The 27,901-nt window shown below is 44.2% G+C and overlaps 1 protein-coding gene across 3 annotated transcripts; it reads left to right on the plus strand.

Moving 5' to 3' along the window:
• Positions 1–4,489: 4,489 nt before the first annotated feature.
• Exo1 (exonuclease 1) lies at positions 4,490–27,536 on the plus strand. Of its 3 annotated transcripts, none has more exons than XM_041635425.1 (15): positions 4,490–4,617; positions 4,868–5,084; positions 6,635–6,808; positions 10,168–10,287; positions 10,781–10,904; positions 12,180–12,317; positions 13,235–13,447; positions 15,131–15,318; positions 15,936–16,029; positions 16,881–17,100; positions 18,481–18,724; positions 20,108–21,035; positions 22,158–22,259; positions 23,849–24,042; positions 27,092–27,536. In XM_041635425.1, the coding sequence occupies exons 3-15, from the start codon at positions 6,648–6,650 to the stop codon at positions 27,225–27,227; spliced, it is 2,862 nt and encodes a 953-aa protein (XP_041491359.1). In that variant the 5' UTR covers positions 4,490–4,617; positions 4,868–5,084; positions 6,635–6,647; the 3' UTR covers positions 27,228–27,536. The 3 variants fall into 3 exon arrangements, with proteins under 3 accessions (XP_041491359.1, XP_041491360.1, XP_041491358.1); XM_041635426.1 differs by lacking the exon at positions 15,936–16,029 and adding an exon at positions 15,923–15,935 and having other exon boundaries at positions 4,566–4,764; XM_041635424.1 differs by having other exon boundaries at positions 4,566–4,764.
• Positions 27,537–27,901: the final 365 nt, after the last annotated feature.

A 27,901-nucleotide genomic window follows, 5' to 3' on the forward strand; every position in this document is an offset into this window, starting at 1 on the left:
AAGGAAGGAAGGAAGGAAGGAAGAAAGAAAGAAAGAACACCTTCATGATGACTGAAAAAGTGCTGACTTTGTCACCGATGCCTTACACCGGGATGACCTTTCATGGTAGAACAGTCTGTCCCCGGCTTCTGTTTCGCTTGCACATCATACTTCCTTAGAGTCATCCAGCGGTGGCAGTGATGACTTCACCCACGTTTTTTGTCCTGTGTCTTTTATAAAGCCCTGGCTCCTAGAGAACAGTATCTACAGAAATGCTTCTAGCAATGACTCTTGTCACCTGAGGCGATGTTGCTCCTGGACAGAATGCCATGCCTTTCCTTCTCGTATTACTCATTCATCACAAGTCAAGATGCCCAATTACTTCTAAAGTAATATCTATTTTCTGATTATAGTAGAAACTCACATATTTTTTGTGATCTTGCAAGATGGCTCAACAGGAAAGGATACTTGCTGCCATGCCTCCAGCCCTAGAATTCACGTAGCGTAAAGAGAAAACTGACTCAGCAAGCTATCTCTGACCTACACTCACACTCACACACTCACACACACATAAACACACAGGGGGTGGGAGAGAAGCAATCACACATACATATAGTAAAATAATTAATTAGCCTAATTAATTAAAAACCACAAGTGTATGGAGAATAAAAAATCTTTGGCCATGGAGAAGGGATTAAAAATATCTTAAGCTATACTATTTAGAGATGTCTAATATTAAGTCTTTATTTTCTCTGTTTTTAATGTGAGCATAAATTTGTTTTGATGAGCAAAAGAACTTCTGGAGACATCACAATCCCTGACTTCAAACTATACTATAGAGCTACATACTGAAAACAGCCTGGTATTGGCATAAGAACAGACAGGAGGACCAATGGAACCGAATAGAAGACCCGGATATCAATCCACACATCTTCGAATACCTGATCTTTGACAAGGAAGCAAAACATATCAAATGGAAAAAAGAAAACATATTTAACAAATGCTGCTGGCATAACTGGATATCAACATGTAGAAGAATGAAAATAGATCCATATCTATCACCATGCACAAAACTCAAGTCCAAATGGATCAAAGACCTCAACATAAAGCCAGCCACACTGAACCTTATAGAAGAGAAAGTGGGAAGTAAACTTGAATGCAATGGCACAGGGAACCACTTCCTAAATAGAACCCCAGCAGCACAGACACTGAAAGAAACAGTTAACAAATGGGACCTCCTGAAACTGAAAAGCTTCTGTAAAGCAAAGGACATGATCAACAAGACAAAACAGCAGCCTACAGAATGGGAAAAGATCTTCACTAATCCCACATCAGAGGTCTGACCTCCACAATATACAAAGAACTCAAGAAATTGGACACCAAAAGATCACATAATCCAATAAAAAAAAAATGGAGTACAGACCTAAGCAAAGAACTCTCATCAGAGGAATCTAAAATGGCTGAAAGACCCTTAAGGAAATGTTCAACATCCTTAGTCATCAGAGAAATTCAAATCAAAACAACTCTGAGATTTCATCTTACACCTGAAAGAATGGCCAAGATCAAAAACACTGATGAAAACTTATGCTGGAGAGGTTGTGGTGTAAAGGGAACACTTCTGCATTGCTGGTGGGAATGCAAGCTGGTACAGACCCTTTGGATGTCAGTGTGGCGATTTCTCAGAAAATTAGGAAACAACCTTCCTTAAGACCCAGTAATACCACTTTTGGGTATATATCCAAAGGATGCTCAATCATGCCACAAATACATATGCTCAACTATCCCGGAACTGAGGTTACAAACAGTCGTGAGCCATCTCGTGGATTCTGGGACCTTAACTGAGGCCCTCTAGAAAAGCAGCCAATTTTAAACTGTTGAGCCATTTCTCTTGGCCCAATATCTCCATTCTTGATTCCCATTTTTTTTCCTCCTCCTGGCACGCACATATGCAGGTTTCTTAACATACTCAATACTATCCTTTTGCTTCTATGACTCATAAAATATTCTTATTTTAAATACGCATTTTAAAATTTACATAAGTCAAATTGCAATTGATATTAAATGTAATTATACTTTTTTCTCTTCACAACATTGTATCAAATGCATCTGTTGTTGCCTTGCTTGCTTGTTTGTTTAGAACATAGAAATCTACCAATTATGCTCTGTGTATTTTTTAGAATATACAGAGACAAAATCAATCAGGATGGGAAGTGATATGTGTCAAGGTAGAATCACCTCAGGAAGTTCGGGTGCTGCCAAACTAACATCCAATTCAAAGAGGATGTCAGGAAATGAGAAATATCAGAACTGCGTCTCAGGCTGGAAAAAAAGGTATAGTCTGTACATCTCTGCTGAAATTTAAGAGCTTATGTCTTAGTTCCTACTGCTCTTATAAAATTTTCCAATCAATCAAAGCAACTTAAGGAAGAAAGGTTTATTCTATTTCAAAGTTTTTTGCAGCTACAGTCCATTATGGTGGGGGAAGGCACAGCAGTAAGAGCTTGACGCGGCTAAGCAGACTGCACCCACAGTAAGGAAGCAGAGAGCAATGTTTGGCTGTCCACCATAACTAGATGGGAAGACCCTATTGCTAAAGACACTACACACTTTGGTTGCAGGATGTAGATAGACAAATCAATCTAGAACTGACCAGGAAACCTCCATGATGGCTGGCTTTCACAGCACAGAAGGTGCTGTGTAGCCTGCTGGAGGCCACCTCTTGCTTCAGCTCCATAGCTGGTACCTGTCAAAAAAAAAAAGTGGCATGGAAGGGCCAAGATGCCCTTAATGTGTTCATCTCTGCCTACCAAAAGTGGACTTCCACCTAGTTTTACCCCACACATATGTATGTACACTGCGCACACACATACACACACATACACGGGGTGGGGAGGGGCAGTATATTACCACAGCATTCCAAAGAAAAGAGAACATTAGCCAGATCTGGGAATTTCCTATTAGTGTAAACGCGTTCCATTCAGAATGTCCAGTGACTTAAAGTAAGTTATTTGGTTAAGGAAAAAGATTCACTTGGAAAGCTAGCAAACCAAAGATGGAGTAGCTCCCCAGCAAAGACCAGCTTCCCTGGGGCTGCAGACACAACTGTTTATTTAGGGACTTGTGGGAGGGTATAAAGGAGGGGCACCCAGGTAGTTGCAAATCTTCAGTGGTCTGTTTTAACTGTGCACAAGCTGCAGCTACCTATTTGTATATTAATGGATGTTTGGTGTTCTGTAAGTCTATAGAGAAATGTAAACCAGAGGCAGGTGGATCTCTGTGAGTTTGAGGCCAGCCTGGTCTACAAAGTGAGTTCCAAGACATCTAAGGCTGTTACACAGAGAAACCCTGTCTCGAAAAACAAAAACAACAAAATGAACAAACAAACAAAATGTAACCCAACAGAAAATCTCAACGTGTGTCTTTTGAGTTCCTTTCCCCAGGAGTAGTTAATTCGAGCCTTAATTGTTAGGATATTAAAGTCCTCTGTTAGCCGGGCAGTGGTGGCGCGCGCCTTTAATCCCAGCACTTGGGAGGCAGAGGCAGGCGGATCTCTGTGAGTTCGAGACCAGCCTGGTCTACAAGAGCTAGTTCCAGGACAGGCTCCAAAACCACAGAGAAACCCTGTCTCGAAAAAAAATAAAAAATAAAGTCCTCTGTTCCCCAGAGAGCATGGAGGGTTGTAAACAGTACCTTACTTGAAGGGCAAGAGAGAAAAACTTTCTCCAAAAGATATAGGTGAGAAAGATTCTTAACACCCCCCCCCCCCCACACGCCACATACACTTAGATGGATTCACTAAGAGTTGTCTGCTACGGCAAAGCCAGTGGGAGACTAAATTATACACGGTCCAGCTGTGTGACTTCTAAAATTAGTGAGCTTTAAAAGCCAATTAAGAGGAAGGGAGGCTACAGGGGTTTGCGTTCCTCGATAACATTAGGAAATGTGGCTCAGGACAGCCACCAAAATGTAGCGTGTCTTTAACGTCCGTGAACGATAAGGTTCAGTTATAAAGATAACATTTTTTCAGCCCGTGTCAGGGATGAAGCCAGATACTGGATAAAATAGGTAAGGGCAGATAGCAGTCATACAGAGACAACAGAAAGCCTTGAAGTAAACTCAACTTCAATTTGCATAGAGGTGAGGACATTTCAGAGAGACGAAAGATCGTGGGGTTGGCCTGGGACTAAGCGACTAATAATTGCTGGGTTCTTTTTCAGGTTTAAAACAACAAAGCAAAGTTGACCCCAAGTTGGACGTTCTTTAAAGCGCCTGTACGTGACTCCAAAGGCGGGAACTACAACTCCCAGCGCACCGGCGAGAGCAAGAACGCACTTCCGGGGCGCCGGTCTCCTTTACCACCCTCCCCCGCCCCGCGCAAAGACAAGCAGTCCCTACAGGGGCCAGCTTCGCCTTGTTCAGACTGCATTGACCATTTGAGGCGGACTCCCGCCTCTGCGAGGAAGGACTCAAGACCCGGATGAGAGGAAGGCGGGGTTCCGGAGAGCGGGAGGCGGAGATTGCGGCTCAGGACGCGCGTGACGTCATGTCCGCTGGGCGGGGCCTCGCGATCCCGCGCAAATTGAAAGGCTCCGCGGCTGCTCTCCTGGCACCCGCGGCTGGCTAGTGTTCTGCACCCCGGTGAGTGATCCCTTAGGCGGGCGGCGGGCGGTCTCCTGTGTGGAGGAAAGTGAAGTCCCCGCAGCTCCGATCCGGGCGTCCTCTCCACGGCACGAGGTCGGGGTCTCCGGGCAGAGAAGGCGAGCGTGGAGCGTGCCGCGGGCGCTGGTAGGCGACCAACTTGACCGCCACGTCTCGGGTCTTACCGCACATGCAGGCTGACGGGTGACCTCACGTCCAGGAGTTTCCTTTCTGTATGTTTCATATGCAGGTTTGAGGAACCGCAGCGCCTGAAATGGGTTTGCGAGTCATGCCTGTTCATTCCTGGGAGACGGGACTTCGGTGAAGCCGCGGCTGCTGTCAGCTCGGGTGCCACGGGCGATCTCCTGGGGTTGGTGTGCCATATGGCGCTCCGTCGCTCCTGTCCTAACGAGGAAATATTTACTCGAGATTTACTTAGCCTAGAAGAAACCGAAGTTTCATGAAATGTAATTATGCCCTTTTTTTCCCTCAGCATGCACGAACACACATTTTAGAGACATTGTCTTTAAAGGTAGTGGACTCATTGTTTTACTCAAATCGTGGCTGCAGGTCCACCTGCGTCCAAATTGCCCGATGTTTAAAATTCAGAAGTCATGCCCCCTCTAGGAAATCATACTTGCTGGGCGTGGCTTTAAAGGTCTAAGAACCTCTGGATTCTAGACAAGAGCCTTGCTGTTTTCCTGTGGTGTCAACTGGCACCGCTGACTTCCTATCCTGTAGTAAGAATATGATCTTGGGCCTGGTGAGCCAGGTGCCTGATCCTGTCATCCAGTGCTGAGGGTGGGGAGGCTTACAAACGGAGAAACCCAGGAGTCCCAACGAGGCTGAATATGCATCTCGAACAACCAAAAGATTGCCTGAGACAAGGTGAACCGGGGCCCCTATGCTCCCACTGAAACTCCAACATGCATGCATGATACATGTAAGAAAAAAATTCTCAGAGTGGGTAAGAGCACTTTCTTTTGCAAACATGAGGGCCCGAGTTAGAGTCCCCAGAACCCCTATTAAAATCCCTAGGGGCTGTGAATGCCAGTAACCCCGGCATCGGGAGGCACAGATGATGGATCCCAAGAGCTCACTGGGACCTAGCTGGTTCAGTAACATGCCCTGCCTCAAAGTAATAGGTAAAGAGCAGTGGAGGAGGGTGCCCTATGCCTTGCTCTGGCCTCTGAGTGCTTGTACCCACACAGTCATTGCGCATGCGCACACACACACCCAACACAAATTAAAAACGTGGTCTTTGATAGAAATACTTGTACTGGGAAGTGCCGAGAAAGTGCTGGGATTGCAGAGGGGAGGATTAGTTGCAGCTCCAGGATTTCCATGTAAGGGGCTAGAAGGGAGTGGAAATTAAAAGTGTTTTTCTTGAAGCTGTTTTTGCGCAGCCAATATGTTTTCACGTTGCTTGAGTACAGCATTCAGTGAGTCTGATGAAATGGTCCCTAGACTCCACCAAGGCTTATTACTTTATTACTTAATCTTGTTTGGAGTAATGCATTCTGATGGTGTTGGATTGGTGTCATATAAAAGTACAGCTCTGTTTCCATAATTCTGATTACCTTTCACTTGAAATGTTTGTCTACCTCCTAACTTTTGAGTTTATACATGACAGATTTGGATGTGGCCCTTTAATGCCTTTTTGTAGTGCTGAATATAATACCATAGAGTGCACAGTTTTGTAGGCTTTCAACGCTATCTTTTTGAGAGAGACTTAAAGTTTTAATGACTTTTGCGTGCCCAGGACTGTGTTAAGAGATAAGAGCCCATGTTAGGATTCCAAGTATGAAAGTGTTTTGGAAAGACTAACCAAGAAACCACCCAGAGGTGTTCAAGTTAGTGTTGGTGATGAATGAAATTCTGAGCTACTGAAGTTGGCAGGGAGAAGGCTCTTAGTTTCTGTGCTAGGCTCCGGGCTGGGTTTGTTTTTCTAAGACTTGTTGGTAAATAGGTCTTGCTGTAATTTTGTTGTCTTCCCTTTTCCTTCGTCCCCATGTAGTTAACTTGACACCATGGGGATTCAGGGACTGCTTCAGTTCATCAAGGAAGCTTCGGAACCCATCAACGTGAAGAAATACAAAGGGCAGGCAGTAGCTGTGGATACCTACTGTTGGCTCCACAAAGGAGCTATTGCTTGTGCTGAAAAGCTAGCCAAAGGGGAACCTACAGATAGGTAAGTTTGGAGTGTGTATTAGTTTGTTTACAATGTAGGATGATTTGGTGCTTTTTGTTTTTGAGACAATTTTCAGGTATGTCAGACTGGCCTGGAACTTGCTATAGCCAAGGATGCTTCTCCTTCCTGGAGGAGGAATCCTACCATGTGCTGGGATTACAGGCTTCCACCACCAACGCCCAGTTTCATGTAATGCCAGGGACTGAGCCCGGGGCTTCATGCATGCTAAGCAAACACTCTATGAACTGTGCTATAGTTCCGGCTTCTGGTGCTTTTCATTTGTTTGCTTGTTTTTGTTTTTCTGGTCATTGTTTCAATAAATACTAGCATTTATTAAGGACGTGTGTTTAGAATATTGCCAGACTTCCTTCTGTGCTACAGACTTGACTTTTGTTCTTGATAAGAAGTCAGGGTAGCATGATATGGACAGGCAAAAATCAAAAGTTAACTCTTTTTTCTTTGCTTAAGAGAAGCCTTTGTTTTTCCCCCCACTGTAAACTTTTTAACAACATTTTCAGAATCCATGATGTTTTCCCATAACACACCGCTAATCTCCATTAGCAAAATGAAGGAAAGGGACAATATGTTCTGGCCAAAACTGGTGGGTCCTGTTGTCATCAGTCTGAACTCTGACCTCACTTAGGGCAGGTTCACATGTGTTCATATATAAAACTATGCTGTTTTTCACACACATCCTTTTTTGCATGTATGTGTGTATAATTGCTTTTTAATTTCTGAAAATAAAGCCGTACCATTTTAGCTTTTTAAAAAGAAAAGCCCACACTTTATTACTACTTTCCGTGTTTGATTTTTGTGGGTTTTTTGTTTGTTTTTATATTTTTTGAGGCAGGGTCTTAAGTATCCCAGGTGGGCCTTAACCTTACCTGATAGCCCAGGATGACCCTGAATTCCTTCACTCGCACTTCAGCTTCCCAAACTGGGTTTATGGCACTGCACCCCTACCCCTGGTGTCTCAGTTCCTTTTCTACCGTGACCAAGACAACTTACTTCAGAGGGTTAGAATCCTTCATGGCGAAGAGCACGGCCGTAGGCAGGCAGGGAGGGAGGCATGGTGCTGAGAGTAGCTGAGAGCTTAAATTTGAAACCACAAGCATGAGGCAGAGAGGGCTAACAGGATGGTGTGGTGTGGGCTGTTAAATCTTAAAGCCCACTCCCAATGACACACCTCTCCAGCAAGGCCTTATCTCCCAATCCTTCCCAAATATCCCAAATAGTTGTACAAACTGGGGAACCACATATTCAAATATATGAGCCACGGGGGTTATCCTTATTCAAACTACAACTGGCTTTCTTTGAATAGTTCATTACAAGAAAACTTAGTTTCTGGTTTTAGATACTTTTTTTTTTTAATGTGTATTGGTGTTTTATCTTCCTATATATTTGTGTACCACTTGTATGTTTGGTACCCGAGGAGACCAGAAGACAGCATTGGATCCCTTGAAGCTAGAGTTATAGGCAGTAGTGGATGCTGGGAATTGAACCCAGGTTCTGGAGGAGCAGTCAGTGGAAGAGCAGCCAGCATTTTTGATCATTTAGCCAACTCTCCAGCCTTTGATTTAAATTTTTGATTAATTGGAAGAAGTTTTAAAATACAGGCAGTATCCTTTATTATTAGAAAGAAGGGCTAGAGAGGTGGCTCAGTGGTTAAGAGCACTGGCAGCTCTTCCAGAGGTCCTGAGTTCAGTTCCCAGCACCCACATGATATGATTCACAGGCATCTATAATGAGATCTGGTGTTCTCTTCTGGCATGTAGGTATACATGCAGACAAATACTGTATACATAATAGGTAAATAAATCTTTGAAAAAATGAAAAGTGAGAGATGAAATCCACAGGGCCCACTCTATGATGGACACTCATTAAATATCGATAAAACTAAAATGCTTAATATCTGCTTTGAATTTAAAATTTCTCCTGACAACTTAGAAGTCATATGGTATACTTAATTGCCTTACTTTTTCTTCCTTCCTGGGATAGCAGTATTAGCCAGAAATGGTCACTACTTTGGAATTTGACGATAAGCTAATTATAAACACTTACGGTCATTGTAGAGATTGATGTCAGCATGTTGAAGTTAAAACACGTTCTAACTTGGAAGTGAGAAGAGTGATGCTACCTGGTGCTTTATGCTTTCTAGTCAGGAAGAGCTGAGAGTTCCCTTTAAAACATCACTATTCCTTGTTTGCTTCCATCTGCTCTTTGATGTTTAATAGAGCTGTCACCACTATTGTCCCCTGCGCAGTACCCTTGTCACTGTCCACAGCAAAGAATACAGCAAGTGGTCACAGAGGTGACTGCATTTGATTCGAAAGCTTAGCTTAAGTATCATTGGGTTTTGGATGTGGGGACAGTAATGACACTGTTTGCTGGGTCTTCCCTCAGCATCCTGGCTGCGAGTTGGCAGAGCTTATGTGTTGCTGTGGAGTGTGTGGAAATCAGACACCGTGGGCACCGTGTTGTCAGCGTTAACTAGGCTATCACCAGTCCTGAGACACATTATTGGCACTAGTGGATGAAATTTCATGTAGGGTGAATTGTAGATAATACTTTCTCTTGGGTATGATGGTATCAAGTATTATATTCTTAAAACTTTGCAATAGATTTGAGATGTTTCAAATCAATTTTTAATAGAAACATAAAAAAATATTTGGAATAACAGTAAAATATGAAAATTGGAAGATGTAGAGGCTTTTAATTTATAATTGAGAAAGTCCTAAAGCAGTCATTCTTAGCCTTCCTAATGCTGCACCCTTTTAATATGGTGACACCCAACCATAAAATTATTTTCATTGCTATTTCTTAACTGTAATTTTGCTGCTGTTATGAATCGTAAATATCTGTTATGTCTGATACTCTTAGGCAACTTCTTGAGAGGGTCATTCAAGCTGGGCAGTGGTGGTGCACGACTTTAATCCTAGCACTCAGGAGGCAGAGGCAAATGAATCTCTGTAAATTCGAGGCCAGCCTGGTCTACAGAGCTAGTTCCAGGACAGGCTCCAAAGCTTGAGAGAAATCCTGTCTCAAAAACTTTTTATTTTATTTTTTTTTTCTCAAAAACTTTTTAAAAATGGTCATTCAATCCCCCAATGGGGTCATGACTCATAGGTTGAGAACTGCTGACCTAGAGAGTCAAATAACTTGATAACCACCATGTGCCCTGTAAGTACTCACAGCAGGATTTGAACCATCTAACTCTGTTTCCTTTGGAAAGTTTAGTGTCAAATACCAAAATCCTGCCTCACAGTCCTTCCTGTCATCTGGTCTTAAATAAAGAAAAGAAAAATTAAGAGAGTCAAAGCATGTAAATGAATTTTCCATTTTCCTTTTCCATCCCATAGGTATGTAGGATTTTGTATGAAGTTTGTTAATATGCTGCTGTCCCATGGGGTCAAGCCCATTCTCGTTTTTGATGGATGTACCTTACCTTCTAAAAAGGAAGTGGAGAGATCTCGACGAGAGTAAGTTGACTCCACACTTAGCATCTGGCTTAGCTGTGCTAAGACTAGACACTTTGGGATGTATGATACTAAATTTCTAAAATCTTGATTTCTTGTACAGCGTAGTATGTGAGCACATTCCCTTAAATGATCTGTTTGTGTTAGATTGTTGTCACGTTTAAAAATAATTACCTTTTGACATGAAACATTGCTGTGGTAAAGTTGGCCGTCAGTCGGCTGCATACATTATCAGTCACGTGCTCAGCTGCAGAGATGATGCTGTCTGTAGTCCCAGCACATGGGAAGCAGAGGCAGTAGGGTCCAGGGTCCTGGGTCATCTTAGTGAGTGTGAGGCTAGCCTGAGCTGCCCAGGCTGATATGCCAGCAGATCTGTTGTGCCGTTTTAAATGAGTTCAGCTCTTTCATTCTAGAAAATCCCTGTAATTGCAGTTTTCCTATTGCTTCTTGGGTCTGCTTGTAAGTATTTATATTTCACCATGTGTTTCCCCTTCAGGAGACGACAAAGCAACCTTCTTAAGGGGAAGCAGCTCCTGCGAGAGGGCAAGGTGTCGGAAGCACGGGACTGCTTCACCCGCTCTGTCAACATCACACACGCCATGGCCCACAAAGTGATAAAAGTGAGTCAGTGAGAAGCAGCAAAGGCACCGAGCTCAAGCTCTGCCTGGGGTGCTGTGTGCAGAGATGCAAGGGGCGGATTCCCTGGGGCCTGTTTCTTACCCCACTGTGGTCGAATGTGCCTTTAACCATCAACTCACGTTCTTTTCTGAATGATGGCCAGAGAGGTGGCCCACTGACTCTGATTGAGGGGCTCTGCAGAACCCCAGAGTCTGCTCCTGCTGTGGAGCTCCTAAGCACCCCTCACCCAGATCTTAGTCTCAGCCCCCACTTTCCTTGTCCTAGGTTTGTGTTGAGATTGCTTCTTAAAGTTAGGATAAAGTCGTGGACAGCTGTGTGTACCCTGCTGTCCTGTCACCTGGTTCTGAGCTAAAATAGCGCCCTGGGGCTTATCCCATAGTTCCTTGTCGTGTAGACATTTCTTTTGATTGTTGGTCATGGCTTGATTCAGAAAGCAAGGGGATTATAGGCCAGAGTGAGCTACACAGAAACCATGTGCTCTCTGTTGCCCCTGAAGAGAGTTCCGTGTGCAGTAGAGGAGAAATCGCGATTGGACACAAGTGGTGGTGTCACGGGGGCACTTGGTAGGCAAGGGAGGAAGGAGAAAGGCAGAGGGATGTATTTCCCATGATGTAGCTGCAGCGATTAGGGTCTGGACAGGCCTTCTGCCTGACGAGGCAGCCTGCAGTCTTTAGAGGGAAAAGTGCTTGGACAGGTTCAAACAAGTATCCTGTTTACCTTCTGAGCATAACAATTCTTAAGGTAGAAACTTATATAATCACCACTACTACCAAATATATTGCAGAATTTCTTCAAATTCATAAATTGATTTTTTTTCAGGTGTGTGTGTGCTCAGGCATGCACACAGCACAGGTTGATTAGGGCGGTCAGGACAGCATTGACTGTACGTCCTCCCTTTCTAACCTCACTTGAGGCAGGGTCTCTGCTATTTATCAGTTCATGCCACCAGCCAGCTTCCAAGGATCCTTGTCTCGCCTTCTGTTCTGTAGTGGTGCTGGAGTCACATATAGACTGTGTAGGACTCGTCTCTTTATGGATCAGAACTAAGGTCTTCAGAATTATGTGGCCAGTGAGCTGTCAGCCAGGCCTATATAAATTCATTAAAACAAAGCAGTGTATAATGTATTCCAACTAAAAGGAGAACGATTCTGCTTCAAAGGACATGGGTTCTAGAAAGTATTATGGGCATGTGTGTGCGGCTGGTGACACCGTGCCGTTCTGATGCTGGGCTGCAAGCTCACTGTGGTCTCTCACAGGCTGCTCGGGCCCTGGGAGTGGACTGCCTGGTGGCTCCCTATGAAGCTGATGCTCAGTTAGCCTATCTTAACAAAACTGGAATTGTGCAAGCCGTCATCACAGAGGACTCGGACCTCCTCGCCTTTGGCTGTAAGAAGGTACTGGACTGCAGCTGCTGCTATGGGGCGGAGGGGGTTGTGTATGTTGGGGAGCCAAAGACCTCACCTGGAGTACTTGTTCATGGCACTTGGTATCACTGAATTGCTTTATCAATTGGGTTTGGTTTGCTTTTGTGGGTTCTGCTAATAATCCCAGGACTTTATGCATGCTAGACAAGTGTCTACCACTAAGCTACACCTCCACCTGTGAATGCTTTAGTGTTTAGCTTGTCTTTTAGTTGACTTTGTGTGTGTGGCTGAACCTCTGACTGCTAGACAAGCACTCTCTACCACTGGGCCACAGCCCTCGTCACTCCACTCTGACTGAATCTCCCTGAACTGCTCAGCCTGGGCTCGGACTCAACTTACTAGCCTGGGCAGGCCTGAACTCCGGGTTCTCCTTCCTCCCAACCTGTGTTACCAGGCCTGGCTAGTTTTACTTTTTAATATTAATAACTCACGTCTTACATTTTTTTTTATTAGGTTTTGTAAACGAACTTATCAGTGACAGGGATATTATTCTATTATTTAGAAATAATGTATTAACCAATTGAATGGTAAACTTTATAATGGTCTATTAAAGGAGGAGTTAAGATACAAAACCATAGGTGGTTCCCTTTTGATAACAGCTGTAATATGATTATGCTTCTTCATAAACTGCTAGGATGCTTGTCAGAATCTTAACTCTGGGTGATTCATAAACGGGGTGTGGACAACTTCGGGATTTTTAAATTTCCTGCAATAAGCACATATTGCCCCTATGACAGTAATAGAAGACTGGCCACTTTAGAATGTAAAAGAGGGTCAGAAGAAAAGCGTGTGTTCTGGAGCAAGAGCGATTCCTTAGCATTGGTGTGATCCAGATAACGGTAACGACGTGGCCTTCCCGGGTACTCACCGTTTCCCTCTGTGTGAAGGTGGTTTTGAAAATGGACCACTTTGGAAATGGACTGGAAGTGGACCAGGCCCGGCTGGGCATGTGCAAGCAGCTTGGGGACGTGTTCACGGAGGAGAAGTTTCGGTACATGTGTATCCTGTCAGGCTGCGACTACCTCTCCTCCCTGCGTGGGATCGGCTTAGCAAAGGCCTGCAAAGTGCTGAGACTGGCCAATAACCCAGATATCGTCAAGGTAGGAGGGACCCTCGCTCCACGAAGGAGCAGTCAGATGGCAGGGGGACTTCAAATTCAAAGTGGGTTCTGAATTTTAATCTATAGCCTGTGCGTGTTACCAAAGGGAAAAGGTGTCTAGACTTGAAAACTCTTGAATTCTGGATCCTAGTACCTGGGAGCGGTTCTCAAGCCTTCTGGTCTAAGGATCTTTATATTCTGAAAAGTTCTGTGTGGTAATAGCTTTTGATTATATGGGTTATAGCTCTCAATACACAGTTTTAGAAATCCAAACAAAATTCTAATATTCATTCACTTAATATTCTGTTAGCAAAAAGCTCTTTCTGTTAACAGAAATCACAAAGCAGAACTATTAGCCCCTCCTGCACCATCTCAATCCACCCCCATTCAAATATTTTTGAGACAAGTTTTTATGAATACCAGAGTGCCCTTGAACTTGCTGTGTAGCCCAGGATGGTCTTGAACTATTCAGTTCTCAGATTTATTGTTTGCTTTGTTTTTTGGATATAAACCAATCATGAATTTGTAAAGGTGTGAGAGGAATTGGAATAGCAACTCCTTGATTAGGAAAAATACAGCCTTACTGATAAGGACACCCCATAGTCTTGCTAATATGCTCCCAAATCCCACCCATGGTCTTACTAGGAGGAATGTCAGGAGGTGGTGACTCATAAGTTCACATAGGCATTACAAACGGTGAGCTGGTAGAACCCAGATGTCTCATTGTCCAGGTGTGCTAGGAGAATCAGCAGGCAGATATCGAGGCATAAGATGCGTGCATCCTGGAGGCACATTTCTTGTGTTGGTAGTAAAACACACAGGAGGTCTCTCGCTGTGTCCAAAAGAAACATTAGCACTAGTTTTATGCCGAATGTGAGAATGTCCTTTCTGCTCCCATCGGATTGGTAGTATTAGTAGTCACTGCTTTCATGTTACGGCATCCCGTGAAGTTACATGAACAGAATGGAGTGTGAAACATGTCCAACAGGGACCACCGTAGGGGAATGGTGAAGTACCTAAATATTTCTTGGGGCTTATTAATATCTAAAGCTTGTCTCAGAATATTCCAATAAGAAAAAGGTTCAGTTAACATTTTTTGTGGTCCCAAACTTGAATATCCTTTCCTACTCTATCCCAGATTTCTAAATTTAAAGTTCCCTGATCTGGGAACCAAGGACTGCATTGCTGTTACACATGGTAGGGAAACAATCAATTATGAAGTATTAACTTTAATTCCCCTTTTCTTTAAAGTATGCTGCATTATGTCTGTAGAGAGACATCTTTCTTCAGACTCATTATGGCCCATGACTTCTCAAAATTTTTCAATTCTTTCCCCCTCTCTCTTGCCTGGTCTCTTACCCAGTTAGCTCTTGAAACCTTTAGATGAAGTCCTGTTCTTACTGACAAAGGGGGCTTATCTCTGCAGGGTCCCTGTTCTCGGCATCAGTTGCCAAAAGGATAAAAACAGTATTTCTAGAAATGTATACTTGACATAAGCCAGATATTTTGCATTTTGGATGAAGAGTGCAAAAGTGGGCATGGAACCTGAGTTTTGGGTGATGTGGTATGGCCGTGTTCTTGGGTAAAATCACTTGATTTTTGCCTCACTCTCCAGTGTCAGGTGTGGGACCAACACACTTCTCCTCTTCAGCTTTTCATGAGATATTTTTACATCCATTATTAGGTTATCAAGAAAATTGGGCATTACCTGAAGATGAACATAACGGTGCCTGAGGATTACATCACAGGATTTATTCGAGCCAACAATACTTTCCTCTACCAGCTGGTGTTCGACCCCATCCAAAGGAAGCTGGTCCCTCTGAATGCTTACGGAGATGACGTTAACCCGGACACCCTGAGTTATGCTGGGCAGTATCCTTTCTGAGCCACGTGGTGCAGTTTCTCATTTACCCTGTTAGCGTTGTTGGTAATGGCACACTATTTCTAGTGAGACCTTAGTGGAAAAGAAAAACTCGAAGATCGGCCTTATATTTTATGGTGCCGATGGTCATATTCCACTCAACTTCAGAAAACCATGCTAGTGAAAAGTCAAGTTGTTGAATATGAACCCGAGGCTCGTCTGTGTAGCAAGTGAATTGACTGCACTGGCGCCAGGTCCCTTGCTCTTAGCAAACACATCAGAAGTGTCGCCCGAGACGGAGGCTAGCCTGGTTCCTCAGGAGTGTTTCTGGTCACCAGTACTCAGGCAGCTGCAGAATCACTTAGGGAGCAGCCAGGACTTTCCCCCACACATCTCTAGGAAGGGAGGAATTGACTCGGGCTTCTCTTCTAGAAGACGGGCAGCTCCTGCAGGGAAACAGGCCAGCAACCCTGCCTGTCCTTGGATGCTGATGTGAACAGTAGATGGGATCTCTGTACGTCATAAACCTTGAAGATTCTCTGTGGTAATAGACAGCATTTTTATTTCTTAGTGCCGTATGATTCGATTGCTTGTTAATAAGGACCTTCTCCTTAGCCTTAGCAACCAGGTATGTCGATGATTCTGTGGCTCTGCAAATAGCCCTTGGAAACAGAGATGTAAATACTTTGGAGCAGATTGACGACTACAGTCCCGACACTATGGTAACATTTTAAAAACTATAAAAGCACATTTTTGTTTTGTCTTAAGAACTTTGAGGCAGATCTTCCTTTGCCCAGCAGCTGTGAAGTATTTCTGTACTCAGTGCTATGCAGAGTGTCCTGAAACTTACTATGTCTACTAGGATGGCCTCAGACTCACAGACATCCACCTGCCCCTGCCTCCTGGCTGCTGGAGATTAATTTGCTAATTTAAATGTGTAAAGACAGCACAGCCAGCACATCCCAGACTGCCTTCTCAGTCATGATTCCCCAAACAATGAGATACACAGGTTCTGTGCACCAATGGCCTAACACTGTACAACATGCATGAATTCTCAAAGAACAAAAGAAGTCATAGTAACTAAAAGAACTTACGGAAGAAGTAAACATGCACAGAAGAGACAGTGCAGACTGCCAGGACACGGCATCGTAAAGAATACGTGTAAGGAAGGCAGCGGTGAAGAGGTCAAACACAAGGCAGGGTACTCATGAAATCTTGCTAGCTTATGAGTGAGCCTAAACAGCTTGTATTAATAGAAGAGACTTAAAAATTTACTAAAGCATAGACTTCCTCAGGACCCTTCCCTCCCTCGCTTCCTTTCTTCCTTCCCCTCCCTCCCGACTCCCTCTTGGCCTCACACTTGATAGACACTCCACCACTGAGCCCCTTTGAATTTGAAATTGCTCACTAAGTCCCGCAGACTGGGCCTGAACTTACTAGGTAGCCTGGTCCTCCCTCCTCAACCCCCTGGGTAGCTGGGATCACAGGCCTGCGCCATCAGACCGTGCTCTAAAGCTTTTCTTTTGAACAGTAACTGAACACTGCTATAACCTTCCTCCTTGTTCTTTTCTAGCCTGTCCACTCAAGAAGTTATAGCTGGAATGACAAAGTGTGTCAGAAGTCACCTAATAGCATATGGCACAGAAACTATTGTCCTAGACTTGAGGCGAATGGTGTTTCCCATGCTCCTCGGTTGATGGAAAATTCAAGCACTCTGGGCCTTAAACAAGTAATTACCACTAAAGGGTTAAATCTTCCCAGGAAGTCTTCCATGGTAAAGAGACCAAGAAATGGTATGTACTTCATTTTTTCCAAATGTGGTGATTGTTGGTTATGGGTCCTCTTCCTCGGTGATCATGGGGAAGAGGGAGCAGAAATGATGTGGAGCAGGGTGCAAATGGCTGTAAACCTGCGGCATCAGCTACGGCAAGACCGCTCGGCGTTAATCCAGAGGGAGACCGCAGCGGGGCATCGCTTAATACGTTTGCTTTAGTGCACTTAGCATGGTTCTGTCATACAGATGGGAGCTTAGCACTTAATTATGTGGGTGGCACGGGGAGAGCATTTGCAGGTCACACTTAAGAGAAGTCAGGCCAGCCTGGTCTACAGAGTAAGTTCCATGACAGCCAAAGGGGGGGGGGGGTGGCTTTGAGGATTTAAATCAATAATTTAGAGCAAGTGGTATCTTAAAAGTTACTATTTTTGAAGACTTCAGAGATCTTTTGTTCAGTGTACTGATGTTGAATCAGTTGTCAAATTCATCCTTATATTTTCAGGTTTTGATCCTTTTGAAGATGTTATTTCAGTTTCTAGTTCTCTGTACTTTGGGTATACCTGAGCTCCTTAGTCATGGCGAGACTGTGACTGACTGTGGTGGTCAGTGTGGTTGGCTATGCAGACAGCGGTCAAGTGTGCCCTGGTGGCACTCGAGCCCTTCTGCAAGGCGGCTTTTACTGATGGCTCCTGTTATGTCCTTGTCATTGTTTCTGTCACTGGCTGAGCCTAGGCCGAATTTCTCCAGTTGCTGTTAAAGCCAAACACAGTGACATTTTAAACTTCCACGTAGATTTTTGAAACTGTGACTCCTGTGTCTTGCATTTTAGGTTATATTGTATCTGTGTGTAAAATATTTGTATTCCACATTTGATCCAACAACTCTTGGCCTCGGGGCTTGGTAATGAAGAGCCAAGCTAGAATATTTACCTCAGCAACTGCCACGGAGGGTAAATAGTTGCTGGTTTTATTGGGATATTAAAAACTTTGAATCATTAATTATAGCTTTATATATAAGCTTCCCTCTAATTGTTTTCTACACTTAAGCTAAAAATAAAGTCAGTCATTCAGAAGCTGTTATGCTCTAAAATTTTGGTTAGAGTAATTTCATATAAAATCATACAGAAAATTGACGTTAAATGTTAACTAATTTGCAAAGTTGTATAACACGGTTAAGGTCATTGTTTTTCAGTCATTCTTAATATATCCTTTTACGAGGCATAGCTTTCAAAAAACAAAATAGGATGGGTATATGGCTGCTGCGAGCTCTTGCCCAGCATGTGTGGGACAAAAAGGAGGCTTTGCCTTTAGGACACCAGGGCTCAGGATGTAAAATCTGTGGCAAGTAGCCAGCAACAGAGGAAGCCCAGGTGTTTATGTATGGTTCTGTTTTTGTTTAGAGGCTCTGTCCGAAGATGACCTATTGGGTCAGTATTCGTCATTTACAAAGAAGACCAAGAAAAACAGCTGTGGAGATAGCGCATCTTCTAACTCTTCCGAAATATCTGTGCCCAACCTGGATAATGGGATGGTTCACGGGATAGATGCACACACTCCGTCTAGGATAAGGAATAAATTCGCAGTGTTTTTACAGAGGAAGAACGCGGACAGTGGTGCAGTTGTAGTTCCGGGCACCAGAAGCAGGTACCGGGTCTCCAGAGCGCCCTTTAAGCTGGATGTAGCATTCTCTGCGGGATCCTGCTGCATGCCTGTTTTCTTAGCTGCCTTAGGTCTCCGTTACATTACCGTTGTTGAGACAAAAGTGTCTGCTAGAAAAAAGTCACGTGATGAAGGAAAGGTTTGTTTTGGGTCACGTTCCAAGAGTGCAGTCCTTCACGTGTGTGAAAAGGTGTCAGGAGCAGGAGGCAGCTGGTCTGTCACTTTGCACCTCCAGTCAGGAAGAGGAAGATAGCGAGCCCCAGCTTGTTTGTCTTCAGTTCAGAGCTCTAGCCCAGGACTCTAGTGCGAGCCTTCATCTACGTCAGCCCAGTCAAAAGGGTTCTAACAGGCATGTCCGAGGCCACCTTTCCTGGGTGACCCTAGTTCAGACCGGGATGCATCGATTCCTTCCCACGCCATTGGTTCTGGGATCTGTCTTTACAGAATCCGAGTGAAAGAAGACTGGCGCCCCTGCAGGTCACTGTGGTCAGAGTGTCCTTTTAGGGTTCTCTTTCCATTTCCCATTGTTTCTTTTACAGTATTTTGAGAAGCTGTTTGATCTGTCTTATCTTAGTTATCTTTATTAATGACAACACCTTTCCTATAAATATTTCAGCTTATCTTTTTTTTTCTTTATATTTATTTATTTATTATATGTACAGTATTCTTGTCTGTGTGTATGTCTGCAGGCCAAAAGAGGGCACCAGACCTCATTACAGATGGTTGTGAGCCACCATGTGGTTGCTGGGAATTGAACTCAGGACCTTTGGAAGAGCAGGCAATGCTCTTAACCACTGAGCCATCTCTCCAGCCCCTCAGCTTATCTTTTAAGATCTAGAAATATACCAAATGACACAATAACTAATTGGGAATAGTCAGCTGTGACCTGCGACAGGATTTTGGTTTGTTTTCTGGTTGGCCTAGAACTATGTAGGCTGGGCTTGTCTTAAACTCACAGAGATCCCCCTGTCTCTGTTTCCCAAGTGCAGGGATTAAAAAATCCAAGATCCTGTCTTCTATCTAAAGGCTTACCATATAAATAACTTTCTAAAGATGTGTGTGTTATCATGATAAAAATTGCAACTCAGGCATGGTGGCGCAAGTCTTTAATCTTAGCATTGGGAGGTAGAAGCAAGTAGATCTCTATGTGTTTGAGGCCAACCTAGTCTATATAGTGAGCTCAAGGACAGACAGTACTATATAAAGAAACCCTGTGTCAAAAAGTAAAACAAAAAAAGGATTTAAACCTCAATTAAAATTCAAGATCTTTGTGGTCTTTATGTTAGAAAGTAGATATTTGAATCTTGATAGGTTTGTGAGTAGACCTGAAAATACTTAAGATAATCCATTCTTCCTATTTCTTGTTAGGTTTTTTTGCAGTTCTCCAGATTTTGACAACTTCGTACCTAAAAAAGCAAGCATTCAACCTCTGAATGAAACTGCTGTAACAGGCAAAGCCACTACCAGTCTCAGAGCACCAGACTGTCCAGATACTAAAGGCCTCGGAGCACCGGACTGTCCAAGCACCGAAAGCCTTGGAGCACCGGACTGTCCAGGCACAGAGGGTCTCAGAGCATCAGACAGTCCAGACACAGAGGGCCTCGGAGCACCGGACTGTCCAGGCACAGAGGGTCTCAGAGCATCAGACAGTCCAGACACAGAGGGCCTCGGAGCACCGGACTGTCCAGGCACAGAGGGTCTCAGAGCATCAGACAGTCCAGACACAGAGGGCCTCGGAGCACCGGACTGTCCAGGCACAGAGGGTCTCAGAGCATCAGACAGTCCAGACACAGAGGGCCTCGGAGCACCGGACTGTCCAGGCACAGAGGGCCTTGGAGCGTCAGACAGTCCAGACACAGAGGGCCAGAAGCTGGTTGCTGTAAATGGGACACAGGATCCAAGTGCTCAGATCCCAGGCAATGAGACTGTGTCTCCTGATGATGAGGCTCAGTCTGAGACCAGCAAATTTGTGGGGACTGTTTCCCCGCCCACTCTGGGGACACTAAGAAGTTGTTTCAGTTGGTCAGGAACTCTGAGAGATTTTTCAAGAACTCCCAGTCCCTCTCCAAGCACTGTGTTGCAGCAGTTCCGCAGAAGGAGCGAGTCCTCCACCTGGCTGCCCAAGACCTGTGCTGTGACTGACACCTGTCAGTCAAAGAATGAGATGTCAAGTACTAAGTCTCCGCCCTTGCATGAGGTGGGCCAGGCCTCCCGATCTCAGGAAAGCATAGACTCTCTGTACAGTTTAAATGCTTCGAGTCTTTCCCAGCCTTCCAGTAAGGATTCGGATTCAGAGGTGAGTCTGTGTCTGCTATCTTTGCTTTCAGACTCAACCGCAGGAAAAAAGTTGCGTGTTGATCAGACAGTTGAGAAAATTTTGCCAGCATTGTAGAAATGAACTGACTTTCTCAATTTTTATTCAAAATCCTCCTGTTTCCAGGACCGGAGAGATAGCTCAGTGGTTAAGAGCACTGACTGTTCTTCCAGAGAACCTGGATTCAATTCCCAGCACTCACAGGGCAGCTCACAACTGTCTGTAACTCCAGTTACATGTGCGTGGTGTTAGTTTGCACAGCTGTGTGGGTATGTGTGTATGGTGTTAGTTTGCACAGCTGTGTGGGTATGTGTGTATGGTGTTAGTTTGTACAGCTGTGTGGGTATGTGTGTATGGTGTTAGTTTGTACAGCTGTGTGGGTATGTGTGTATGGTGTTAGTTTGCACAGCTGTGTGGGTACGTGTGTGTGGTAGTCACACCATGTCCAGAGGACAGCATTTCACAGTACCTCTCCCCTCCTGCTCTTTCTGAGACGTCCCCTGACCTTTGGCAGGGCTGGGGGCTGAGAAAGGCATCCCACTTAGGGCTAAGCACCATCTGATCAGCACTTTGTGCGTCAGCATTTGACAGGCTCCTGAAGTGACTAGCTTCCCTAAAATCATAATTTTATACACACACACACACACACACACACACATACATATATATATATTCACACACACACACAAAATCATAAGTGTGTATTTAGTAGAATATTTCTTCAGCTAAAACGTTTTGGTGTTTTCTTGAGTGAAACTGACATATCTTTTTCATCTTAATTCATTGTTTCCCATGTTTAGTTCATTTTATTTCCTGTGTTTTTATGTCTTTGATGAAATTATGTTATTTATCCAAGTTTCTCGTTTCATACAATTGGTTAATTAAATATTGGTCAAGTTGTCATAAAAACTCAATCAAGTAAGCCAGGTATGGTGACGCACACCTTTAATCCCAGCACTTGGGAGGCAGAGGCAGGTGGCCCGCCTGGCCTACAAAGAGAGTTCCGGAACAGCTATAGCCCTTACACAGAGAAACCGTGTCTTGAAAAACAAACAAAGAAGAAAGCACTGAAGTAAATTTTTGTCTTCCATCTGGGGAATCTAGGAATCGGACTGTAACAATACGTCACTTGATAATCAAGGCAGTGAGAACTCCAAGCAACAGTCGCCTCCCTTTTCAAAGAAGGACACACTTGTAAGGAACAAGGTAAAACAGTTAGAATTATGTTTTTTTATTTTCAGAGGCAGTGTGTAATTATTGCCAGAAAATGAGAAATATACACACAAAACATTAAAAATTAAAATACCAGTATTCTGCTTTTTTAAAAAATGCTCTCTTTCAAACTTCTTTAGATACTATTTGTGCTCAGCTGTGGATGCTTAACATGTTAGTTGGAACCTCTTTTCTCTGTTTCTGAAAGATCTTTTTCCATGTACATAGTAATAAGTATTTCTACATATATTACATAACCCAGTTTATAATTGTTTACCCTAATTAATTTGTGAGAATGAAGTCCATGGTGATTGACTATTCCTAGTGTGAGAATGGTTTGCTGTGTATTGCCAAAATACCTGTTGGTCCCACCGGTTGAGAAGAAGACCACGTCCACAATTTCAGGCCAAACTTGAAGCAAACTTAAATTTAAATACTGGCTAAGCAGATGGGCTGTGGCCATGTCCATCTCTGGATCTCCAGAAGACGGTCCAGAATCAAATTTTGCAAGGCCTTAAAAGGGAAAACCCATAATTCATTTCCCATCAGAGAGTATGCATACCTGACGTCTTTCCTACCTACTACCTCCCTCCAAGCACGTCTGGTGCAGGCGGGTCAAACAAACTTGTCCAGGGAGTGAAAACAAACAGTCCCTTGTTATCTCCCTTAAACAGTGGCCTCCTGCATTGCAGGAACTGTCTGTCCTTGGCAGGGGCTTCCAGAGCAGAGGCATTTTTGGATCTCTTAGGCATATAATTAAAACTTGAAATGTATGTTTGGTTCTCACATACTAAACACTGTGGACCCAGGCAGAGCTCTGGGTTCTTTTGCTTAATTTTTTGACTTTTATGTACACTCTGCCAGATTAATCAGTTTTAAACATTTATTCACACACCTCCCTCTCTATCCTAGGAACCAGTTACTGTGCTCACAAAAAAAAAAAAAAAAAAAAAAAATCTGCCCTTAAAGGCTGGGTATGGTGGCGCAAGCATTTGGGAGGCAGAGGCAGGCAAGAGAAGCTCTGTGAATTCCAGGACAGCCAGGACTCTAGGGAGAGACCTTGTCTCAAACAAGAAAAAAAAAAAAAAAAAATCAGCTCTTGAGTAGAAACAAAATTATCAAGAGATTTAAGTTGGTTATGTATGCTGCCTTCACACAGTAGAGCATCATCAAAATACAATTCAGTTTCATGTTGGAATGCAGGAATCGCCAAGATTTATCATTACATGAACTCAAAGAAGACAAAATAAAACCTCACACTTTTCTGTGTGTGTAGCTCACTTAGTGGCTGCACTGAACCCAGCAAGCTCTTCTCAAATGAGGTGAAGAGGGAGGGAGTAAGACTTGCTTTTTAACTTAAGCTTTATGCCAGGCATGTGTTGCCTGTTGCATGACTATAGTAGACGTTCCTATAGTAGACGTCTTTAGAAATCTGTATTGCATGTGCAGTCTTTTCCCATTCTGGTATATAAAGAACACTTAGGGTCTTTTAGAACTGAAGGTTAAAACTGGCATTTGGGGAGACCCACTCTTAACTCTAACAAGCAAAATAACAACAATTCTAAATTCTAATTTCTCTCCAGGTTCCTGGGCTGTGTAGGGCTAGTTCTATGGACTGTCTTTCTACCACCAAGATCAAGCCCCTGGTGCCAGCCCGAGTCAGTGGCCTGAGCAAGAAGCCAGGAAGCATCCAGAAGAGAAAACACCGTGATGCGGAGAACAAGCCAGGGCTGCAGATAAAGATCAGCGAGCTCTGGAAAAACTTCGGGTTTAAAAAGTGAGTGAGCAGTGAGCGTCCTGGCTCCACCTCTGAAGCAGGACAGAGCGCTGTCTTCTGTAGCCCACACCCCAGCTCTTTGTGCTTTCGCGGGACTCAGTTTCTGTTGCTCACCTTCAGCTCTCAGTCCAGCTGGGGGCTGCTTTTCCAGACCGGAAGCTCCTTTGCTTCCCGTTGCTCAGGGCTGGCATGAGAATAGTGGCAGTGGGAGCTGTGTTGGTTGGCTCAGTGCTCACAGATGTAACCACACAGACCAGTGTTTGGGCACCAGTCCTGTTCTAGGGACGTGACTAGACGGCGTTGGGAACGCCAAGGAAGCTTCCTATGAGACTATGTCTCCACTCCTGCCAACTCTACCATAGGACGCTTGGTCCGTAGAGAAGTACAAGGAACTCAGCTGTGCACTGGTGCCTCTCTGGCTGACACTGACATCCAGCACAGGGAAGTGCTGTGGTTAAAGTGCCTAGAGAGGGGGTCTATGTGCTATAGACTGTGCCTGTTACATACTCTGCAGATCTGAAGAAGCCCTGGGGAGGGCTTCGTTTAGAGCACCTGCTGCAGAAACCTGGCACTAGAGAAACTCCCAGGAAGCCACAAGGATGACCCCAGCTAAGACCCTGAGCAATAGAGGAGAGGAGGCCCGAGCTGGCCTTGCCCTGTGGTCAGATTGATGAATATCTTAAAAGTCACCACAGAACCTTCACCCAGCAACTGATGGAAACAGAGGCAGAGACCCAGAGTGGAGCACTGGGCTGAGCTTCCAAAATCCAGTTGAAGAGTGGGAGAAGTGAGAATATGAACAAAGAGGTCAAGACCATGATGGGGACATTCACTGAAACAGCTTACTTGATCTAATGGGAGCTTACTAATTCCAGCTAGACAGGGAAGGAACCAGCATAGGACCAAACTAGGCCCTCTGAATGTGGGTGACAGTTGTATGGCTGGGGTAGACTGAGGGCCAGGATTTATCCCTACTGCTTGTACTGGCCTTTTGGGAACCCATTCTCTTTGCATGGATTCCTTGCTCAGCCTAGGTATAGTAGGGAAGGCCTTGGTCTTTCCTTAAAGCAATGTGTCTTACCCTCTCTGAGGAGTAGATGGGGCGTGGGATACAGGGAAAAGTAGATGGTATGGGAGGAGGGGAGAGAGTGGGAACTGGGATTGGCATGCAGATTTTTAGTTTTCATCAGGAACTCACAACTGCCTATAACTAACTTCAGCTTTGGGGCAGGAGAGTATATCCTTTCTAGCCTCTGTGGGCTGCTGCTCTCACGTGCATAGACACATACATATAATTAAAAACAAAATAAATCTTCAATGGAAACTTTCAACATTAAATAAACTTAAAAGAGCAGTTCAGGTAGCTCACCTCCAAGCCTGCAGATCTGAGTCGTGCCCCCCCCCCCCGCCCCCCAGGCCAGGGTACATATAGTGGAAAGAGAAAACCAACTCTGAGTTGTCCTCTGACCTCCACACGCACCCCATGGTGCAGACGTCATATGGATGTTAAGAGGGTGCCAGCGGCTTTAGATTTGTGGGAAGTTCGTCATTCTGGGGCTGTGGATCTATCTGGCTGAGTGGTTGAGAACACTTGTTCTGTGAGCATGGGGACCAAAGTCTGGATCCCCAGGATCCACCTAAAAATCCAGGCTTGTCTCCCTGACCTATAGCCCAGCCATTGGAGCTGGAGACAGGCAGATCCTGAGAGCCTAGCCTAAACACCTGAGCTTGGTTCAGCAAGACGCCAGGCTGTCCTCAAACTTAGAGAAGTCCACCTGCCTCTGCCTTCCAAATGCTGGGGTTAAAGGAGTGCACCACCATGCCCATCTTAACGAGCTTCCCATTCTTCTTTTTCTGGTTTGGATACTTCTTACTGCGTAGCTCTAGCTGCCCTGGAAGTCACTATGTAGACCAGGCTAGCCTCAGCTCACGGAGAACCTCCTGCCTCCACCACTCCCGGCCATCAGATGTATGCACTCTGGCTGTTTGCCTGTTTTCGCTACCCTTGGTGGAGGTGGCTGGAACAGAGGGTCGTGCTGGCTGCATGTGACCTGGTGTCTGCACCCACATTGACTTGCTGGCAGCTTGTACAGGATTTTGCTTTGACATTTATTGGTACAAATGTCAACACAGGGAGTCCAAATATTATGAAAATAGTCTGATCTTACAAAGCTGAGAGAAGCGTCTGTTATGGGAATTCTCCACCAACCCTCATCTCCAGGGCGCATGGGACTTTCAGAGCCTGTGTTAGAAGAAATCAAAGTTATAATACGTTTTTTTATGTTGTTGTTTTTGTTTGTTTGTTTTGGGTTTGGGTGTTCTTTTTTGAGACAGGATTTGGAGCCTGTCATGGAACTCACTCTGTAGACCAGGTTTGCCTGGAACTCTCTGCCTCCCAAGTGCTGGGATTAAAGGCGTGCACCACCAGCACGGTTTATGATAGTGTTCTTAAAGATCTATTGGGAAAAAAATAACATAGTGGTGTTTAATGTATTTAGGGGAGATAAAAATGTTCTGTGTTATATTCATAATTGGGTTTTTAATAGGTGTGGAGTATTAATCCAGCAGAAGGGAGTTTGGTTAAAAACACAAAGGTACAGTATTGTTAGTTGTGCTGTTTATGTTCATCCTTAGCTGAAGGCAATAAAGAGGCTACTAAAGTGCACACCTTTAATCCAGCAGAGATGGAAGCATCTCTGAGTTCAAGGCCCTTCTGGTCTACATAGCTAGTTCCAGGTCAGCCAGGACTACTTGCTAAGACCCTGTATTTAAAGAGAAAAAAAAAAATCTGTGTTGCATTCTTGATTCTGCTTCTATATTCTGTGTGTGTGTTACTGATAGATTAGCACCTACATTGGAAGGTGATTTTGAAAGCAAGAAGAGGCTCGAAGAAAACTTCAAAACATATTGGAAGTATGCAGAATAAAACCATATGAATTGCCCTAGATTTCACAGTAGGGTTTATGTGCCCCTAGCTTTTCCATTTAGGGTGTTGCTTCTCTAATAGTCGGTACCTGAAAATCAAGTTTGTTTTCTTATACTTTTGCAGAGATTCTGAAAAGATTTCTTCTTGTAAGAAGCCCCTGTCTCCAGTCAAGGATAACATCCAGCTCACTCCCGAGACAGAAGATGAAATCTTCAACAAACCTGAGTGTGCGCGTGCTCAGAGAGCGATATTCCACTAAGTGAGGGCCGCTGCCTTCAGGAAAACCTTTCCAATTCGAGAGATTTATTGCTGTCAATGCCATTTTTAAAATGGAATACATTTTGTATATTAACTTAGTGACTTTCTTTTGCTTAGCTTTTTATATTTTCATGGAAAGCTAAATAGAAGAATAAATCTGTCTTTGACATTTCTGGGACTTCAGTGCTAATTTGGGCAAATCTGACACTGATAACAATCTAAAGGATTTTCTAACGTCAGTAGAGAATGGAAAATGGGAATAAATAAATGGAAAGCCACAGATCTGTAGTCACTCATACCCAAGAATGGATAGTTCACGGCTTTGATATTTTGCAGCTGTCTTCCCTGTCTGTCCTTGAAGGGCAAATTGAAAGTAATGTTGCTGATGTGGGAAGGGAAGGGCAGTAGGAGGACCTCTCTTTGGATTATCATCATTAATATGCTTAGGTCTCAAGGCTGCTGTTTATTCTCTCTTTCAAACATCCCTTAGCATTGACTTAACCCTGTGCAAGGTGCAAAAGCTGCAGGGCCTGTGATCAATATATTCTGCAAACCCTGTGCAAGGTGCAAAAGCTGCAGGGCCTGTGATCAATATATTCTGCAAAGATCGAAGCAGGTTTGGAAGAAACCAGCCACACCAAGGCACATCTTATACCACCAGAAGGAGAGGGATGG

The sequence above is a fragment of the Microtus oregoni genome, unplaced genomic scaffold (genome assembly GCF_018167655.1).
Source record: "Microtus oregoni isolate MIOR12 unplaced genomic scaffold, Mior012 000047F_ref0000412, whole genome shotgun sequence".
Classification (NCBI taxonomy): Eukaryota; Metazoa; Chordata; class Mammalia; order Rodentia; family Cricetidae; genus Microtus; species Microtus oregoni.